Source organism: Phyllobates terribilis, unplaced genomic scaffold (assembly GCF_046119375.1).
Source record: "Phyllobates terribilis strain yellow unplaced genomic scaffold, ASM4611937v1 Scaffold_2__4_contigs__length_985480577, whole genome shotgun sequence".
Classification (NCBI taxonomy): Eukaryota; Metazoa; Chordata; class Amphibia; order Anura; family Dendrobatidae; genus Phyllobates; species Phyllobates terribilis.
Genome location: NW_027362762.1, coordinates 50501560 through 50516267, shown reverse-complemented (window position 1 = coordinate 50516267; position 14708 = coordinate 50501560). Strand labels below are relative to the sequence as shown.

Sequence of the window (14708 nt, the reverse complement as noted above, 5' to 3'; positions counted from 1 at the left end):
AGTAGCTACAAATTGAAACCAGTGTTAACAGAAATCACAAGGGCTGCAAATTTTTATGATCTATGAAAAATTTAAGGCATACGAGAAAAGAGACTGCAGTGGCTATTACTGAACACACCACTAGGGGGCAGTATTACAGCCTTCAGTATGAATCAGTCACTCACCAGGCTCAATGTATGTATCGTGGCTGCAATGCATGCCAGAGCAAGCTTTATAGAGGTCTGCTGGGCGTTGTAGTGCGTATGTGCCGGACCCTGTGTGTATAATCACATTTTGCACAGTGGTCCGTCCTTTAGATCACACTTTGGGGGAGGGGGGGGGGGGGTCGCGGCTTCCTTGGCTGGGGCCGGGACGGGTCAGGACGGTGCGGATTTAGCAGGTGGAGTGAAACACTCCCCCCACTTTGGCTCCCTTCGAGGCCAGGCTGTTATACTCCTGCACGGCTTTCTCCGTCTGGAAGACCAGGACGTCGATGCCTTGAGATTTGATGTAGTTCAGGGTGGAGTCCGGGACCTGAGGAAGAGAACGGAGCCCGTCGGAAACTGTGGTACAGGAAGGACGGAGGTTTATTTCAAGGTGTCATACTTCTCCCCCCCCCTGTGGAGGCGCTGTAGAAAAAAAAAAAAACGGAACACTCCCTGCAAGATTCTCGAGGAACGATGATAATAATCCTGCGTTCCTCCCAACAAATAGGGACTGTGAGGACTGAAAATGTCCTGGTCCTGCTCACACAGCCACGGGTCACCTCAGCATGGAGAGATTTGTGCTGCTGAAGGACTTGAGACCAGGTCAAAACATGGCTGCCAAAGATATTCCCGTTCACTGACCGCAAGCAGGGGGTATTAACAAGAACATAAAAATCAGAAAATTTTTGAATTTTTTTTTTTTATTAAAATAAAAGTTAAAGTTAAAATAATTTAGGTAAAATCAGGAAACCTCCGCTATGGCTGACGCTGCCCCCTTGGGTTTGTCTTGGGATCTACACTGACACACATCTCACCTGCAGAGCCTCGCTCATACCGCGACCGATGACCAATGTCTTCACTCCCTTCTTCAGCACCTCGTCCACGTCTGCCGGCTGGACCCCTGGATGGTGCTGACACACAGGACACCGAGTCGGTTTTATTGTATACCATAATGCCGACTGTCATAGAAAATTTTAACAATCTCTGAATTCACTTATTCTCCCAATTTCTCCCACACCAATTTCCTATACTTAGACAATAGTGAACCAGCTTAATTAACATGCAAGAACTGACAGTCTAGTCTCTTAGATGTAGGATTGTACAATAGACTAATACCAGTAAGACTGCGATGTATAGATTGGGGATAAAGAGAGGTGACAATCTTAAATGCATGCAGGAGCTCCCTTTGTGACAGACCCTGGCATACTAACAAGGATGTCTATGGTGTATGGAAAAAGAGTTATAGATTGGACAATAGTTAAGACAGAAAAAGGCCTTTTTCTAAATTTTGAGATTATTAAAGCAGATACCTCACAAGCCATAGAGATAGCTATTGTCCTTCACAGGTGCACATTCCTTTCATCCAAACATATTTGCTACACGCTAAGGCACCGATGGAAAAGTATGAATATTGGAGTTTGTATAGACCCGACAGGAATGGGATATACATTTTCAGCGCTGGCGCAAAGAGGGGAAGAATTTGAATATTTTTTCATATTGGTGGCACCTGCCTATAAGCCACAATTCAATAGTGTACAGATAACTAACAACAGCCATGTCATGTTTGGTCTCTAAATAAAGATAAAACCCTGATGGAAAATATGGCGTCAATCTCGAACTTCTGCGATCGTCCAGTGAGGAGTTATCGCATAAGTTGGGATTTCATAAAGTCAGGAAGGAGACCAGCCCACAACCTGCCCCATTTGAGGTCATCACGGGGGAGTGTGTGGGTGGAAAGATGTATGGGCTGATAAAAGATCCAGCCGAATAATGATCTGCATTCCTGTAGAGCGATACATTTCGGTGTATGCATTATTCCCGTCAACTGGACGTTCCTCAAACGAATTGCTCTTTTTCGCTAGGCTGAGAGCAGAGAGCTGTTCACCCCAACGATCACAGAGGGTGGATCTGCCTGACTCCCGGCCTGTGATAAATCCTTGACACCGACGTATGCTGCTGCAGAGTACAACCGCCGCGGTGGCCATGGACACAGGTCATGTAGTGAGCGGGTCGCACCTGTCCCTCTCTACATGTCAGGAACAATAACTCTCATCATGCTATGACAGATGGGAGCAGGGTCACCTGGGAGGGTTTGTGATTACATATTCTGTGTGCTGATGTGATGAGGATGATACTCCATTTATACTTTTATTATTTTACTAATTTTTCACAAGAAAAAAAAATCACAAGTTTTTTGTTTTGACTGGAAGATCTGTGCAAATTGTCTCTTAAGAGAGGACTAGAACTCTAGCGCCACCTCCAGGAAGTAGCGATCCTAAAAGTCAATATCGACTGTTTAACGAGTCTTGTCGCATGACTTAGGACTTTTCTGCGGTGGACGCTGTCGCTCCTCTATTGATTGGAGACGTCTCCAGCTCTGCAGAGCGGACGCTGCTGGGCCTGCGGTGCTCGTTACCTCCCGAGCGAAGAGAGAAAGCACCTGCAGCAGAAAATCTCAGTCCTGACTGCAGCGAAGCCCCCCGTTCCCCGCTGTAATCAGCGCCGCTGCACAGAAATCCTGATAAAATGTTAGAAATTCCAAGACTTTATAATATCAGATTCCAGGAGACACAAGATGCCACCCGTATCCTTCCCGCAGAGGAGACTGAGGGGCAGACAAATGGCACCGGGGGAGGAAAGTGGGATCGAGGTCTTCACCTATAACTGGGCAGAAGACCCCAAAATAGCAGCCAATTCATAAACATTTGATTAGTCTGCAGGGACTTTGTTACTCCAGCAGGGCTCAAGTCCAGGGCCGATACGTCATCAACCAGACTTACATCCCAGTGCAATAGTGAGTGGTACCCCTTACCTGACATTTAAAGGGAATAGCCAAGAGATACGATTATTGGGGTCTTAGAACCCCACTAATCCTAGAGAAGTTTCAGTAGAGCAGCAGTCAAGCATGTGCACCGCCGCCACTCCATGGGGTACAGAGACGGCTGAATGCAGCACTGCGGCCCAGCAAGGGATGCGGCCCGAAGGAGTGGTACCCCTTACCTGGACATTTAAAAGGGGATAACCAAGAGATAAGATTATTGGGGTCTTAGAACCCCCAATCCTAGAGAAGTTTCAATAGAGCAGCAGTCAAGTATGTGCAGCCCGACTATAGTACTCAAATTCCAGAAAAAGGATTAGCACATCCACCCTAGTTGTCATATAGCATTACTTTATGGAGAAAAAAAAAAGTTAATGGAATAACCCCACCCCGCTCCCATCCTCTGCCCCTTCTAGGACTAAGGTTTAGTAAGTCACAAAAAATAATTCAGGGGCATATGCAGAAGATGGAAATCTATCATAATAATAAAAAAAAAAATAATCTCAACTACACCTTTGTAAATAAAATAAAAAATCCACCATATATATATTTTTTCAGATGTTATAGTATTTCTGCACTAGGGCGTTGTACTGGAGCAGATAATGCTGCGGCCTTCAGTCACCACTAGGGGGAGCTCTGATACACAGCTAGTACTGGACAATGGGATATGTATAAATCTGTATGCAGATAGCAGTTACCTGTGGTCACCACTAGAGGGAGCTAAGACAACGTCACAGCAAATGGGAGCAGACCCTACGTATACACCATTGCATATACTGAACCTATACTCTTATTCCGCAGACCCTATACCACCGTCTGCCCGGCCTCTGTTATTACACCGCCAGACACTCTTCTTACATTGGTTCCAGTTTCTCTCCAGTCCCAGGTCCGGCTTCCTCCAGGCCACACCTTGCAGTCTTTATATACCTGACCTGAAACATTCATGCTGCCCCAGGAGATCTTGGAGATTTCAGGAGAGGACATCCTGAGCGATCTGTCCAGGAAGGAACAAAGTATTAGAGAAGAAGTGGAAGAAGAAAGGTTCCCGGATTCCGTGCTGCGTCCAGGCTTACAACAACCACCCCAATCATCTGCAACTAAACCTGATGGGCATTGTTGTGCAAGACGTGGGAATCCCCTCCAGCATTCACCACACATTCAGCAATTCAACTTTCTAAGAAGCGTTTCACTTCAAATTCCTCTCCGTTATCCAGATTGCTGCTCGCTGTCAGTGAACGATAACACTGACATGACTTCTGAGAGTTTTGCACCTTTGGTCTAGACTGGGAACATCAAACTCAAATACACAGAAGGCCAAAATAAAAAAAAACCTTGGACAGAGTCGCAGGCCAGCCTTGATATTTATAAAAAAAAAAAAAAAAAAAAGTCTACAATTGAGGAAGTTTTTCATTATCAATTAAATTATGAACCTTTTCATATGGAAACAAAACTTAAAAAGGGGCTGTCGCACAAAGTACATTTTACTTAAGATCTATTAAGAGTCACACGACCGGGGTATTGGGCATTTCTTCACGGGCAGCGACGTACATAGAAATCATGGAGCCCTACAGCAAAAGTTCTAATTGGCCCCTCACGCTCCAAAATAAAGAAAACCCTTTTAATATTCAGTGGGGGGGGGGGGGGATCTGGGGGGGGGGGGGGGGGGGGTCACAGAGGAGCAGATCTTACAACTTTGCAGTTAAAGTAGTTTTCCTCCTCTTAAAGCCCAAAGATTGGCCCATAAGGTATGATGCCTGGCTGGAACAGTATGATACCCCCATAGTACCCTCCACACTCACGGTATGATGACCCCACTGTGCACGCACACACAAAAAGGATGCTGGTCCCAACACAGATTAATGACCACACACAATAATGCCCCCCACGCATACATCCATACAGATTAATGGCCCCCCATTAAAATAAATAAATGCCGACCTTACCTTGATCCATCGTTGCTCCAGTCTCAGCAGCGAGTGCCCCGACGCTCCTCACTGCTCGGCCCAGAGGGCACAAAATAGTGACGTCATCGCGCCCACTGTGCTGAGACGTCAGACGCAGAGAGAGAACGATAGATAGAGGAGGAAACAGACAGAACAGCTGCCATGCCGGCATTGTGCGCCAGAGATTGACACGCGTGGTCTACACCATCCTCTGAGTCAGACTGATACAATGTAACAAACCAGGACAAGAGCAGAGGACTCGATACAAAGAACATTAAAATGGAAAGTCTTGTAACTTTCTAAAGTGATAGAACTAAATATACATAAATAGCCCACCCCCCCAAAAAAAAGAAAACACGGTCTAATATCCATAGTTCCAAAACATTAAAATACATGGAAGTAGATTTTATATAAAAGAGTAAATCTTTGTTTTATCTCTTAGTATTTTTCAATAATTAGAAATTTTATACATTTAGGGAGAAGTGAAAATCCAGGAAAAGCTAGAAATAGTTAAAATAAATAAGGGATTCAAACAGTAGTCCAATACAATGGATGAAATTCAAAACTGTCATCAAGTCATAGTCACGTGACATTATAGAATATTAAGGAATAATCTGTCAGTCAGTATAAGATGATATATGCAGATTCATAGTATACACCAAAATCACAGTATAGTTCAAAATAGTAATACAGTAATGATCAAGCAGAAGAACTGCCCCCATAAAGGTAACCTGGAGAGTTTGAAAAAAAAAAAAAAAATAGTAGATACCTTATTGGCCTAGTGGGTAATGTCAAATGATGTACCTCATCAAAAATACACAGTCAGATACAGTACCCATCTGTACAAACTGGTGGTTGCGAGGAAAAGTACCCCAACGCGCGTTTCGCATTAGCTTATTCAGAGGGTATGAGTAGGGGGCATATGAGGCTCCTTTATATATGGCAACACTCACACGTCATGTGCAGTGGCCGCAGTACGATAGTGATTCCTGTGGCAGAGCTGCGCGCCAGAAGATATCTACTCTTTCAAACGCTCCAGGTTACCTTTATGGGTGTATTTCTTCTGATTGATCACTATTTACTGTATTACCATTTTGAACTATCCTGTGATTTCGGTGTATACTTTGGGTCTGCATATACAGCTAGGTCCATATATATTTGGACAGAGACATTTTTCTAATTTTGGTTCGACATTACCACAATGAATTTTAAACAAAACAAGTCAGATGCAGTTGAAGTTCAGACTTTCAGCTTTCATTTGAGGGTATCCACATTAAAATTGGATGAAGGGTTTAGGAGTTTCAGCTCCTTAACATGTGACACCCTGCTTTTAAAGGGACCAAAAGTAATTGGACAGATTAAATAATTGTAAATAAAATGTTCATTTCTAGTACTTGGTTGAAAACCCTTTGTTGGCAATGACTGCCTGAAGTCTTGAACTCATGGACATCACCAGACGCTGTGTTTCCTCCTTTTTGATGCACTGCCAGGCCTTCACTGTGGTGGTTTTCAGTTGCTGTTTGTTTGTGGGCCTTTCTGTCTGAAGTTTAGTCGTTAACAAGTGAAATGCATGCTCAATTGGGTTGAGATCAGGTGACTGACTTGGCCATTCAAGAATATTCCACTTCTTTGCTTTAATAAACTCCTGGGTTGCTTTGGCTTTAAGTTTTGGGTCATTGTCCATCTGTAGTATGAAATGACGACCAGTTTGGCTGCATTTGGCTGGATCTGAGCACACAGTATGGCTCTGAATACATCAGAATTCATTCGGCTGCTTCTGTCCTGTGTCACATCATCAATAAACACTAGTGACCCAGTGCCACTGGCAGCCATGCATGCCCAAGCCATCACACTGCCTCCGCCGTGTTTTACAGATGATGTGGTATGCTTTGGATCATGAGCTGTACTACGCCTTCGCCATACTTTTCTCTTTCCATCATTCTGGTAGAGGTTGATCTTGGTTTCATCTGTCCAAAGAATGTTCTTCCAGAACTGTGCTGGCTTTTTTAGATGATTTTTAGCAAAGTCCAGTCTAGGCTTTTTATTCTTGATGCTTATGAGTGGCTTGCACCGTGCAGTGAACCCTCTGTATTTACTTTCATGCAGTCTTCTCTTTATGGTAGATTTGGATATTGATACACCTACCTCCTGGAGAGTGTTGTTCACTTGGTTGGCTGTTGTGAAGGGGTTTCTCTTCACCATGAAGATTATTCTGCGATCATCCACCACTGTTGTCTTCCGTGGGCGCCCAGGTCTTTTTGCATTGATGAGTTCACCAGTGCTTTCTTTCTTTCTCAGGATGTACTAAAAACTGTAAATTTTGCCACTCCTAATATTGTAGCAATTTCTCTGATGGGTTTTTTCTGTTTTTGCAGCTTAAGGATGGCTTGTATCACCTGCATGGAGAGCTCCTTTGACCGCATGTTTACTTCACACCAAAACCTTCCAAATGCAAGCACCCCACCTCAAATCAACTCCAGGCCTTTTATCTGCTTGAGAATGACATAACGAAGGGATTGCCCACACCTGTCCATGAAATAGCCTTGGAGTCAGTTGTCCAATTACGTTTGGTCACTTTAAAAGCAGGGTGGCACATGTTAAGGAGCTGAAACTCCTAAACCCTTCATCCAATTTTAATGTGGATACCCTCAAATGAAAGCCGAAAGTCTGAACTTCAACTGCATCTGAAATGTTTTGTTTAAAATTCATTGTGGTAATGTCTAGAACCAAAATTAGAAAAATGTTGTCTCTGTCCAAATATATATGGACCTAACTGTACCATCGTATTCCGACACAGGAATTATCACTTAATATTCTATAATGTCACGAGCCTATTTATGACCTGGTGACTAGATGCAGTTCTGAATTTCATTCATTGTATTAGGCTACTGTTTTAAATCCCTTATTTTGTATTTTATTGAACGGTTCTGTATTTCCCTGTAGTGGTGTGGCGCTCAGTATCACTTATCCCTAAAAATATATATTTAAATTGTTTTATATGCTAGTACTTCTCAATAAAGATTTACTCTTATTACTAAATTTACAGAATACATTCTTATCAATAGGGGGCAGCGTTGTAGACGTCACCTTCCCAATTTCTAGTAACAAAAACACTGGCCCTTTTTTCATTTTTTATTTAACTTAAAAAAGTGAGCCCATTAGGTTTATAGACCCCAATGTATCGTCAACCCAGTAAAGTACCTGTAGTGCTGATTACTTTCACATCTTATAATACAAGTCCGGGTCTCCGTTGTCTTGTGATCAATCGTTGAATTCTTATGCAGATGAGCTCTGGGGTGCAGGGGCTCGGGCAGCCCTTGCAGCTCTCCCTATTTCTCCTCCCAGATAGCGGCCTCTCGCCAGTGATTGACAGGTCACTCTTCCGTGACACCATCACTCCTGTAGGCGGCGCACACGCAGTAATGTCCTAATGTTGTTAGGAGAGACGGATTATTCATCTGTGCCGCCTCTGGGAATGATGGCGCCTATGTGAGATATAGGTGGTTTACATATATGGATTTGATTGCACGATATATGGACACAATTTCTATACTGGACCTACAGTGGGATAATAAGTATTTGATGCAAAAGTGGCAAAGTAAGTTTTCCCACCTACAAAGAATGGAGAGGTCTGTAATTTTTTATTGTTGGTACACATCACCTGTGAGAGACAGAACATCACATTGTAGGATTTTTATATAATTATTTCATGCAATAAAATGCAAAATTATTTGATACAATAGAAATACAGAACTTAATATTTGATCCAGAAACCTTTGTTTGCAATTTCAGAGCTCAGATGTTTCCTCTAGTTCTTGACCAGGTTTGCACGCACTGCAGCAGGGATTTTGGCCCCCTCCTCCATACAGATCTTCTCCAGATCTTTCAGATTTCGGGGCTGTCGGTGGGCAACATTGAGTTTCAGCTCCCACCAAAGATTTTCTATTGGGTCTAGGCCACTCCAGGACCTAGAAATGCTTCTTACGGAGCCACTCCTTAGTTGCCCTGGCTGTGCGTTTCAGGTCATTGTCATGCTGGAAGACCCAGCCACGACCCATTTTCATTGCTCTTACTGAGGGAAGGAGGTGGTTGTCCAAAGTCCTCCCTTCAATATGGTGCAGTCGTCCTGTCCCCTTTGCAGAAAAGTACCGCCAAAGTATGATGTTTCCCCCCACCATGCTTCACAGTTGGGACAATGTTCTTGGGGGTTGTCCTCCCCTTTCTTCTTCCTCCAAACATGGCGAATGGAGTGGATACCAAAAAGTTCCATTTTGGTCTCATCTGACCACATGACCTTCTCTCATGCCTCCTTTGGATCATCTGGATGGTCTCTGGCAAACTTCAAATGGGTCTGGACATGTGCTGGCGTGAGCAGGAGGACCTTGCGTGCCCAGAAGGATTGTAATCCACGACAGCGTAGTGTTACTAACGGTAATGTTTGAGATTGTGGTCCCAGCTCTCTTCAGGTCATTGACCAGGTCCTCCCGTGTAGTTCTGGGCTGATTCCTGACCTCTCTCAGAATCATCCTTACCCCACGTGGCGAGATCTTGCATGGAGCTCCAGACTGAGGAAGATTGACAGTAATCTAGTGTTTCTTCCATTTTCTAATAATTGTGTCAACAGTTGTTGCCTTCTCACCAAGCTGCTTGCCTATTGTCCTGTAGCCCATCCCAACCTTGTGCAGGTCTAAAATTTTGTCCCTGGTGTCCTTAGACAGCTCTTTCATCTTGGCCATGATGGAGAGGTTGGAGTGTGTGGACAGGTGTCTTTTACACAGGTAATGAGTTCAAACAGGTGCAATTAATACAAGTAATGAGTGCAGAGTAGGAGGGCTTCTTAAAGAAAAACTAACAGGTCTGTGGGAGGCAGAATTCTTGCTGGTTGGTAGGTGATTAATTTGCATTTTGTTGCATGAAATATGTAAAAATCAGGATTCTGTCTCACAGGTGAAGTGACCTACGATATAAATTACAGACCTCTCCCTTCTTTGTAGGTGGGAAAACTTGTAAAATCAGCAGTGTATTAAATACTTATTTTCCCCACTGTATACTGGAACTATCCTTCTCATTAAATCATATAGTATAATCATATATTTGTATTTTTTTGCACACTTATAATTCTTGCCTAAATACCAGTTGTACTGTGATCTCTTATTTTTGTTATTACAACTAATCTATATCATAATTTGTCTATTTTGTCCATCCCTACTCTGTCATGTAGCTATGTCTACAGTGCCTACAAGTAGTATTCAACCCCCTGCAGATTTAGCTGGTTGACACATGCGGAATTAACTTGGCATTGTGACATTTGTACTGTACATCAGCCTGGAAGTGGGAAATGCACTGCAGCAAATTTTTTTTTTTTTTTTTAAAACGTAAAAAGTTAATTCAGAGTGTCATTTATTATTCAACCCCTCAAACCACAAGAATTCTGTTTGGTCCCCCTAAAGTATTAAGAAGTAGTTCAGGCACCAAGAATAATGAGCTTCACATGTGTGGATTAAAGATCTCTTTTGCCAGCCTTTTCTGACTATTTAAGACCCTCCCCAAACTTGTGAACAGCACTCAGACATGGTCAACATGGGAAAGACAAAAGGAGCATTCCAAGGCCATCAGAGACAAGATCGTGGAGGGTCACAAGGCTGGCAAGGGGTACAAAACCCTTTCCAAGGAGTTGGGCCTACCTGTCTCCACTGTTGGGAGCATCATCCGTAAGTGGAAGGCTTATGGAACTACTGTTAGCCTTCCACGGCCAGGACAGCCTTTGAAAGTGTCCTCCCGTGCCGAGGCCAGGCTTGTCCGAAGAGTCAAGGCTAACCCAAGGACAACAAGGAAGGAGCTCCGGGAAGATCTCATGGCAGTGGGGACATTGGTTTCAGTCAATACCATAAGTAACGTACTCCACCGCAATGGTCTCCGTTCCAGACGAGCCCGTAAGGTACCTTTACTTTCAAAGCGTCATGTCAAGGCTCGTCTACAGTTTGCTCATGATCACTTGGAGGACTCTGAGACAGACTGGTTCAAGGTTCTATGGTCTGATGAGACCAAGATCGAGATCTTTGGTGCCAACCACACATGTGACGTTTGGAGACTGGATGGCACTGCATACGACCCCAAGAATACCATCCCTACAGTCAAGCATGGTGGTGGCAGCATCATGCTGTGGGGCTGTTTCCCTGCCAAGGGGCCTGGCCATCTGGTCCGCATCCATGGGAAGATGGATAGCACGGCCTACCTGGAGATTTTGGCCAAGAACCTCCACTCCTCCATCAAGGATCTTAAGATGGGTCGTAATTTCATCTTCCAACAAGACAACGACCCAAAGCACACAGCCAAGAAAACCAAGGCCTGGTTCAAGAGGGAAAAAGTCAAGGTGTTGGAGTGGCCTAGTCAGTCTCCTGACCTTAACCCAATTGAAAACTTGTGGAAGGAGCTCAAGAATAAAGTCCACATGAGACACCCAAAGAACCTAGATAACTTAGAGAAGATCTGCATGGAGGAGTGGGCCAAGATAACTCCACAGACCTGTGCCGGCCTGATCAGGTCTTATAAAAGACGATTATTAGCTGTAATTGCAAACAAGGGTTATTCCACAAAATATTAAACATAGGGGTTGTATAATAATTGACTTTTATGTTTAAAATGTAATAAAATTCAACTGAGCAACATAACTTTTTGGTTTGTAAGATTTATGCTTCTGTTCATAAAACCTATTCTCGTTTGCAGTTTGAAGGCTCTAACTTATTTGCATCTTATCAAACCAGCTAAATCTGCAGAGGGTTGAATACTACTTGTAGGCACTGTACATGTGTTTTAATGTGTGTTTGCACTTTGTGTTTCAATAAAGCCTTTTCTATTTTATATCTTTTCTGTGTGCACCATTTCCTGCGCAGCTTTTTCTTCCGGTTTTGATTTAAACTCCCTTGTCGCAGCTGGTTGCACCCCTCTTCTCATTATAATTGGTGGTGCACACTATTTTTTGTTTTTATGCAAGATCTCAGGTGGGGAAGCAGGTCACAGACTGACATTTCACACGGTCAGTGTCATTCCTTGGGGGGGGGGGGGGCGGCACATGCGCAGATGAATAGTCCCGGCTCTTGCAGCATTCTTTAGGACATTACTGCGCATACGATGCCCCCTGTGGGCCGGAAGGTGATCATGTCGGAGAAGAGCGACCTGTCAATCATTGCCAGGATACTGGAGTCAGGAGAAGAAAGAAGGAAAGAGGCTGGAGAGCTGTAAGCGCAGAACAAACCCCTTTACTCCTCTCCCCCATCCTTAAAAGAAACTCGATGGATCCCATTATAGCCTGACATTTTACCAGATGATTAAGCTCCAATATGGATGTAAACAACACCTTAAAGGGGTACTCCAATCTAAAGTGTTTATCTTAATTGTTCAATAGATGCAGATCCCATCACTGGGACCAGAATCTGCTTCATGGAAGGGGCCACGTCACATACTGTCTGGATTGAGGTTATCACACTCAGGTATTGTACATGTGATGAGAGTACGTGCCCTCATTGACCGAACCAGATGCGAATGATGCTAAACAACCCCTTTAATGAATTAGGAGGACAGCGAGGAGAGGCTGGGAAGTTTGCAAACTTGAAAAGAAGAAGCATGAACCCGACACCCATAAATAGTGTCCTGCGGGCAGCACAGCGGAGCCGGGGAGGGTGCCAGGTCTATTCACAACCACAGCTGGGAGAGGAGACTGGAAACTGATCTAAACCTGGCCCTTACGGTCTCCATTAAAGGGACGCTCCATCTGACTTATTAGGGGGATCTGTAGAAAGTCTGTGCAAAATCCTGCTTCTAACAGATTCCTATTGTATGAAAGGGATTTTTATTGTAAGAAAAGAGAAAGTTGCCTCTTTTTGTTGGAATATAAACAAGCAACTCATGACAATTTGTGGTAATGGCGTCCTGCTGTACTCCACTATACGGTGGAAAGTGAAACCCCCCACAGCACTGGATCACAGGCAAGACGCTGCCTCTAGAGGCACAACAGTGTATGGCAGCTAATAGACTCAGAGGAAACAGAATAGCAGTTTATGGAAACCATAGTCTGCAGTGTTTAATCACAGGGACCCCGAGAAGAGCCTAAAGGATCCTTGTACTGTGAACCAGGTCTAATGCTCACGTGCACCACTGTAAGTGGTTCCAGCAAAGGACAGGGGTCAAGGTTCAGCATAGTGACCTGCCAGCAGCATATACTCATCTGAAAGATTAAACCATGTGCAATTACACGGACGGCACAGTGAACTCCAAGCATGTCTGCCAACGCCAACTAGGCCGCGTCGCCCTCCCTCCCCCTAGGCCGCGTCGTCCTCCCTTCCCGCCAGGACGTTTCTTGCCGTTCCGTCCTCCCTGCTCCGTCGTCCTCCCTCCCCTCCACGACGTTTCTTGCCGTTCCGTCCTCCCTGCTCCGTCGTCCTCCCTCCACGACGTTTCTTGCCGTTCCGTCCTCCCTCCCCTCCACGACGTTTCTTGCCGTTCCGTCCTCCCTGCTCCGTCGTCCTCCCTCCCCTCCACGATGTTTCTTGCCGTTCCGTCCTCCCTGCTCCGTCGTCCTCCCTCCCCTCCACGTTTCTTGCCGTTCCGTCCTCCCTGCTCCGTCGTCCTCCCTCCCCTCCACGACGTTTCTTGCCGTTCCGTCCTCCCTGCTCCGTCGTCCTCCCTCCCCTCCACGATGTTTCTTGCCGTTCCGTCCTCCCTGCTCCGTCGTCCTCCCTCCCCTCCACGATGTTTCTTGCCGTTCCGTCCTCCCTGCTCCGTCGTCCTCCCTCCCCTCCACGACGTTTCTTGCCGTTCCACCCTCCCCGCCACGACATTTCGTCCTCCCTCCCCTCCACGATGTTTCTTGCCGTTCCGTCCTCCCTGCTCCGTCGTCCTCCCTCCCCTCCACGTTTCTTGCCGTTCCGTCCTCCCTGCTCCGTCGTCCTCCCTCCCCTCCACGATGTTTCTTGCCGTTCCGTCCTCCCTGCTCCGTCGTCCTCCCTCCCCTCCACGTTTCTTGCCGTTCCGTCCTCCCTGCTCCGTCGTCCTCCCTCCCCTCCACGACGTTTCTTGCTGTTCCGTCCTCCCTGCTCCGTCGTCCTCCCTCCCCTCCACGACGTTTCTTGCCGTTCCACCCTCCCCGCCACGACATTTCGTCCTCCCTGCCTCGCCACGACGTTTCTTGCCGTTCCGTCCTCCCTGCCTCGCCGTCCACCCTCCCCACCACGACGTTTCTTGCCGTTCCGTCCTCCCTCCCCTCCCCGTCTCCACTCCACTCCACTCCACTCCACTCGCGGAGTGCTGGCGTATCAATAACAGCTTAAAGTCTCCACAAGGCGTTGTATATGGTAAATCTAAACTTTTACTTGAAGCAAAGCTACCTAGAACGCGGCAGAGAACGGTGAGAGCCATGACCAGGCGCTGCGGCCCCGCAGTACAACTCACCTCCTCCCAACACACCGCAGTGACCGTACCACCACTGTGCGCTGCTCCGGCAGACACTGCTATTTATACCCGGGCCTGTGCCTTCCCATTGGCTGGTAGGCTCGGAGCCCCGCCCCCGGCCGTACCAGCTTGGAGGCGGGAGGGACGCGCGCTTCAAATGTGACACTAGAGACGGCTTCTCCTCAGTGAGGAGCAGAGCGCTGCGGATCGCGGTGACATGGCGGCGCCGTGACCCCAGATAATACACGGGCTGATCCTAACGGTCCTCTCGTCCTAATGCACGTGAATAGTCCGTTTATTGACGTTGTGGAAGAA

General features: G+C 45.9%; 1 protein-coding gene across 2 annotated transcripts; it reads right to left on the bottom strand.

Annotated features, from left to right (window-relative positions):
* Positions 1-34: 34 nt before the first annotated feature.
* AAMDC (adipogenesis associated Mth938 domain containing) lies at positions 35-14515 on the bottom strand. 2 transcript variants are annotated; one of them, XM_073661682.1, is made up of 4 exons: positions 14394-14515; positions 3862-3997; positions 1001-1144; positions 35-513 (listed from the first exon to the last, which is right to left on the bottom strand). In XM_073661682.1, exons 2-4 carry the CDS (start codon positions 3985-3987, stop codon positions 373-375), a joined length of 411 nt encoding a protein of 136 aa, XP_073517783.1. In that variant the 5' UTR covers positions 3988-3997; positions 14394-14515; the 3' UTR covers positions 35-372. The 2 variants fall into 2 exon arrangements, with proteins under 2 accessions (XP_073517783.1, XP_073517784.1); XM_073661683.1 differs by having other exon boundaries at positions 1001-1096.
* Positions 14516-14708: the final 193 nt, after the last annotated feature.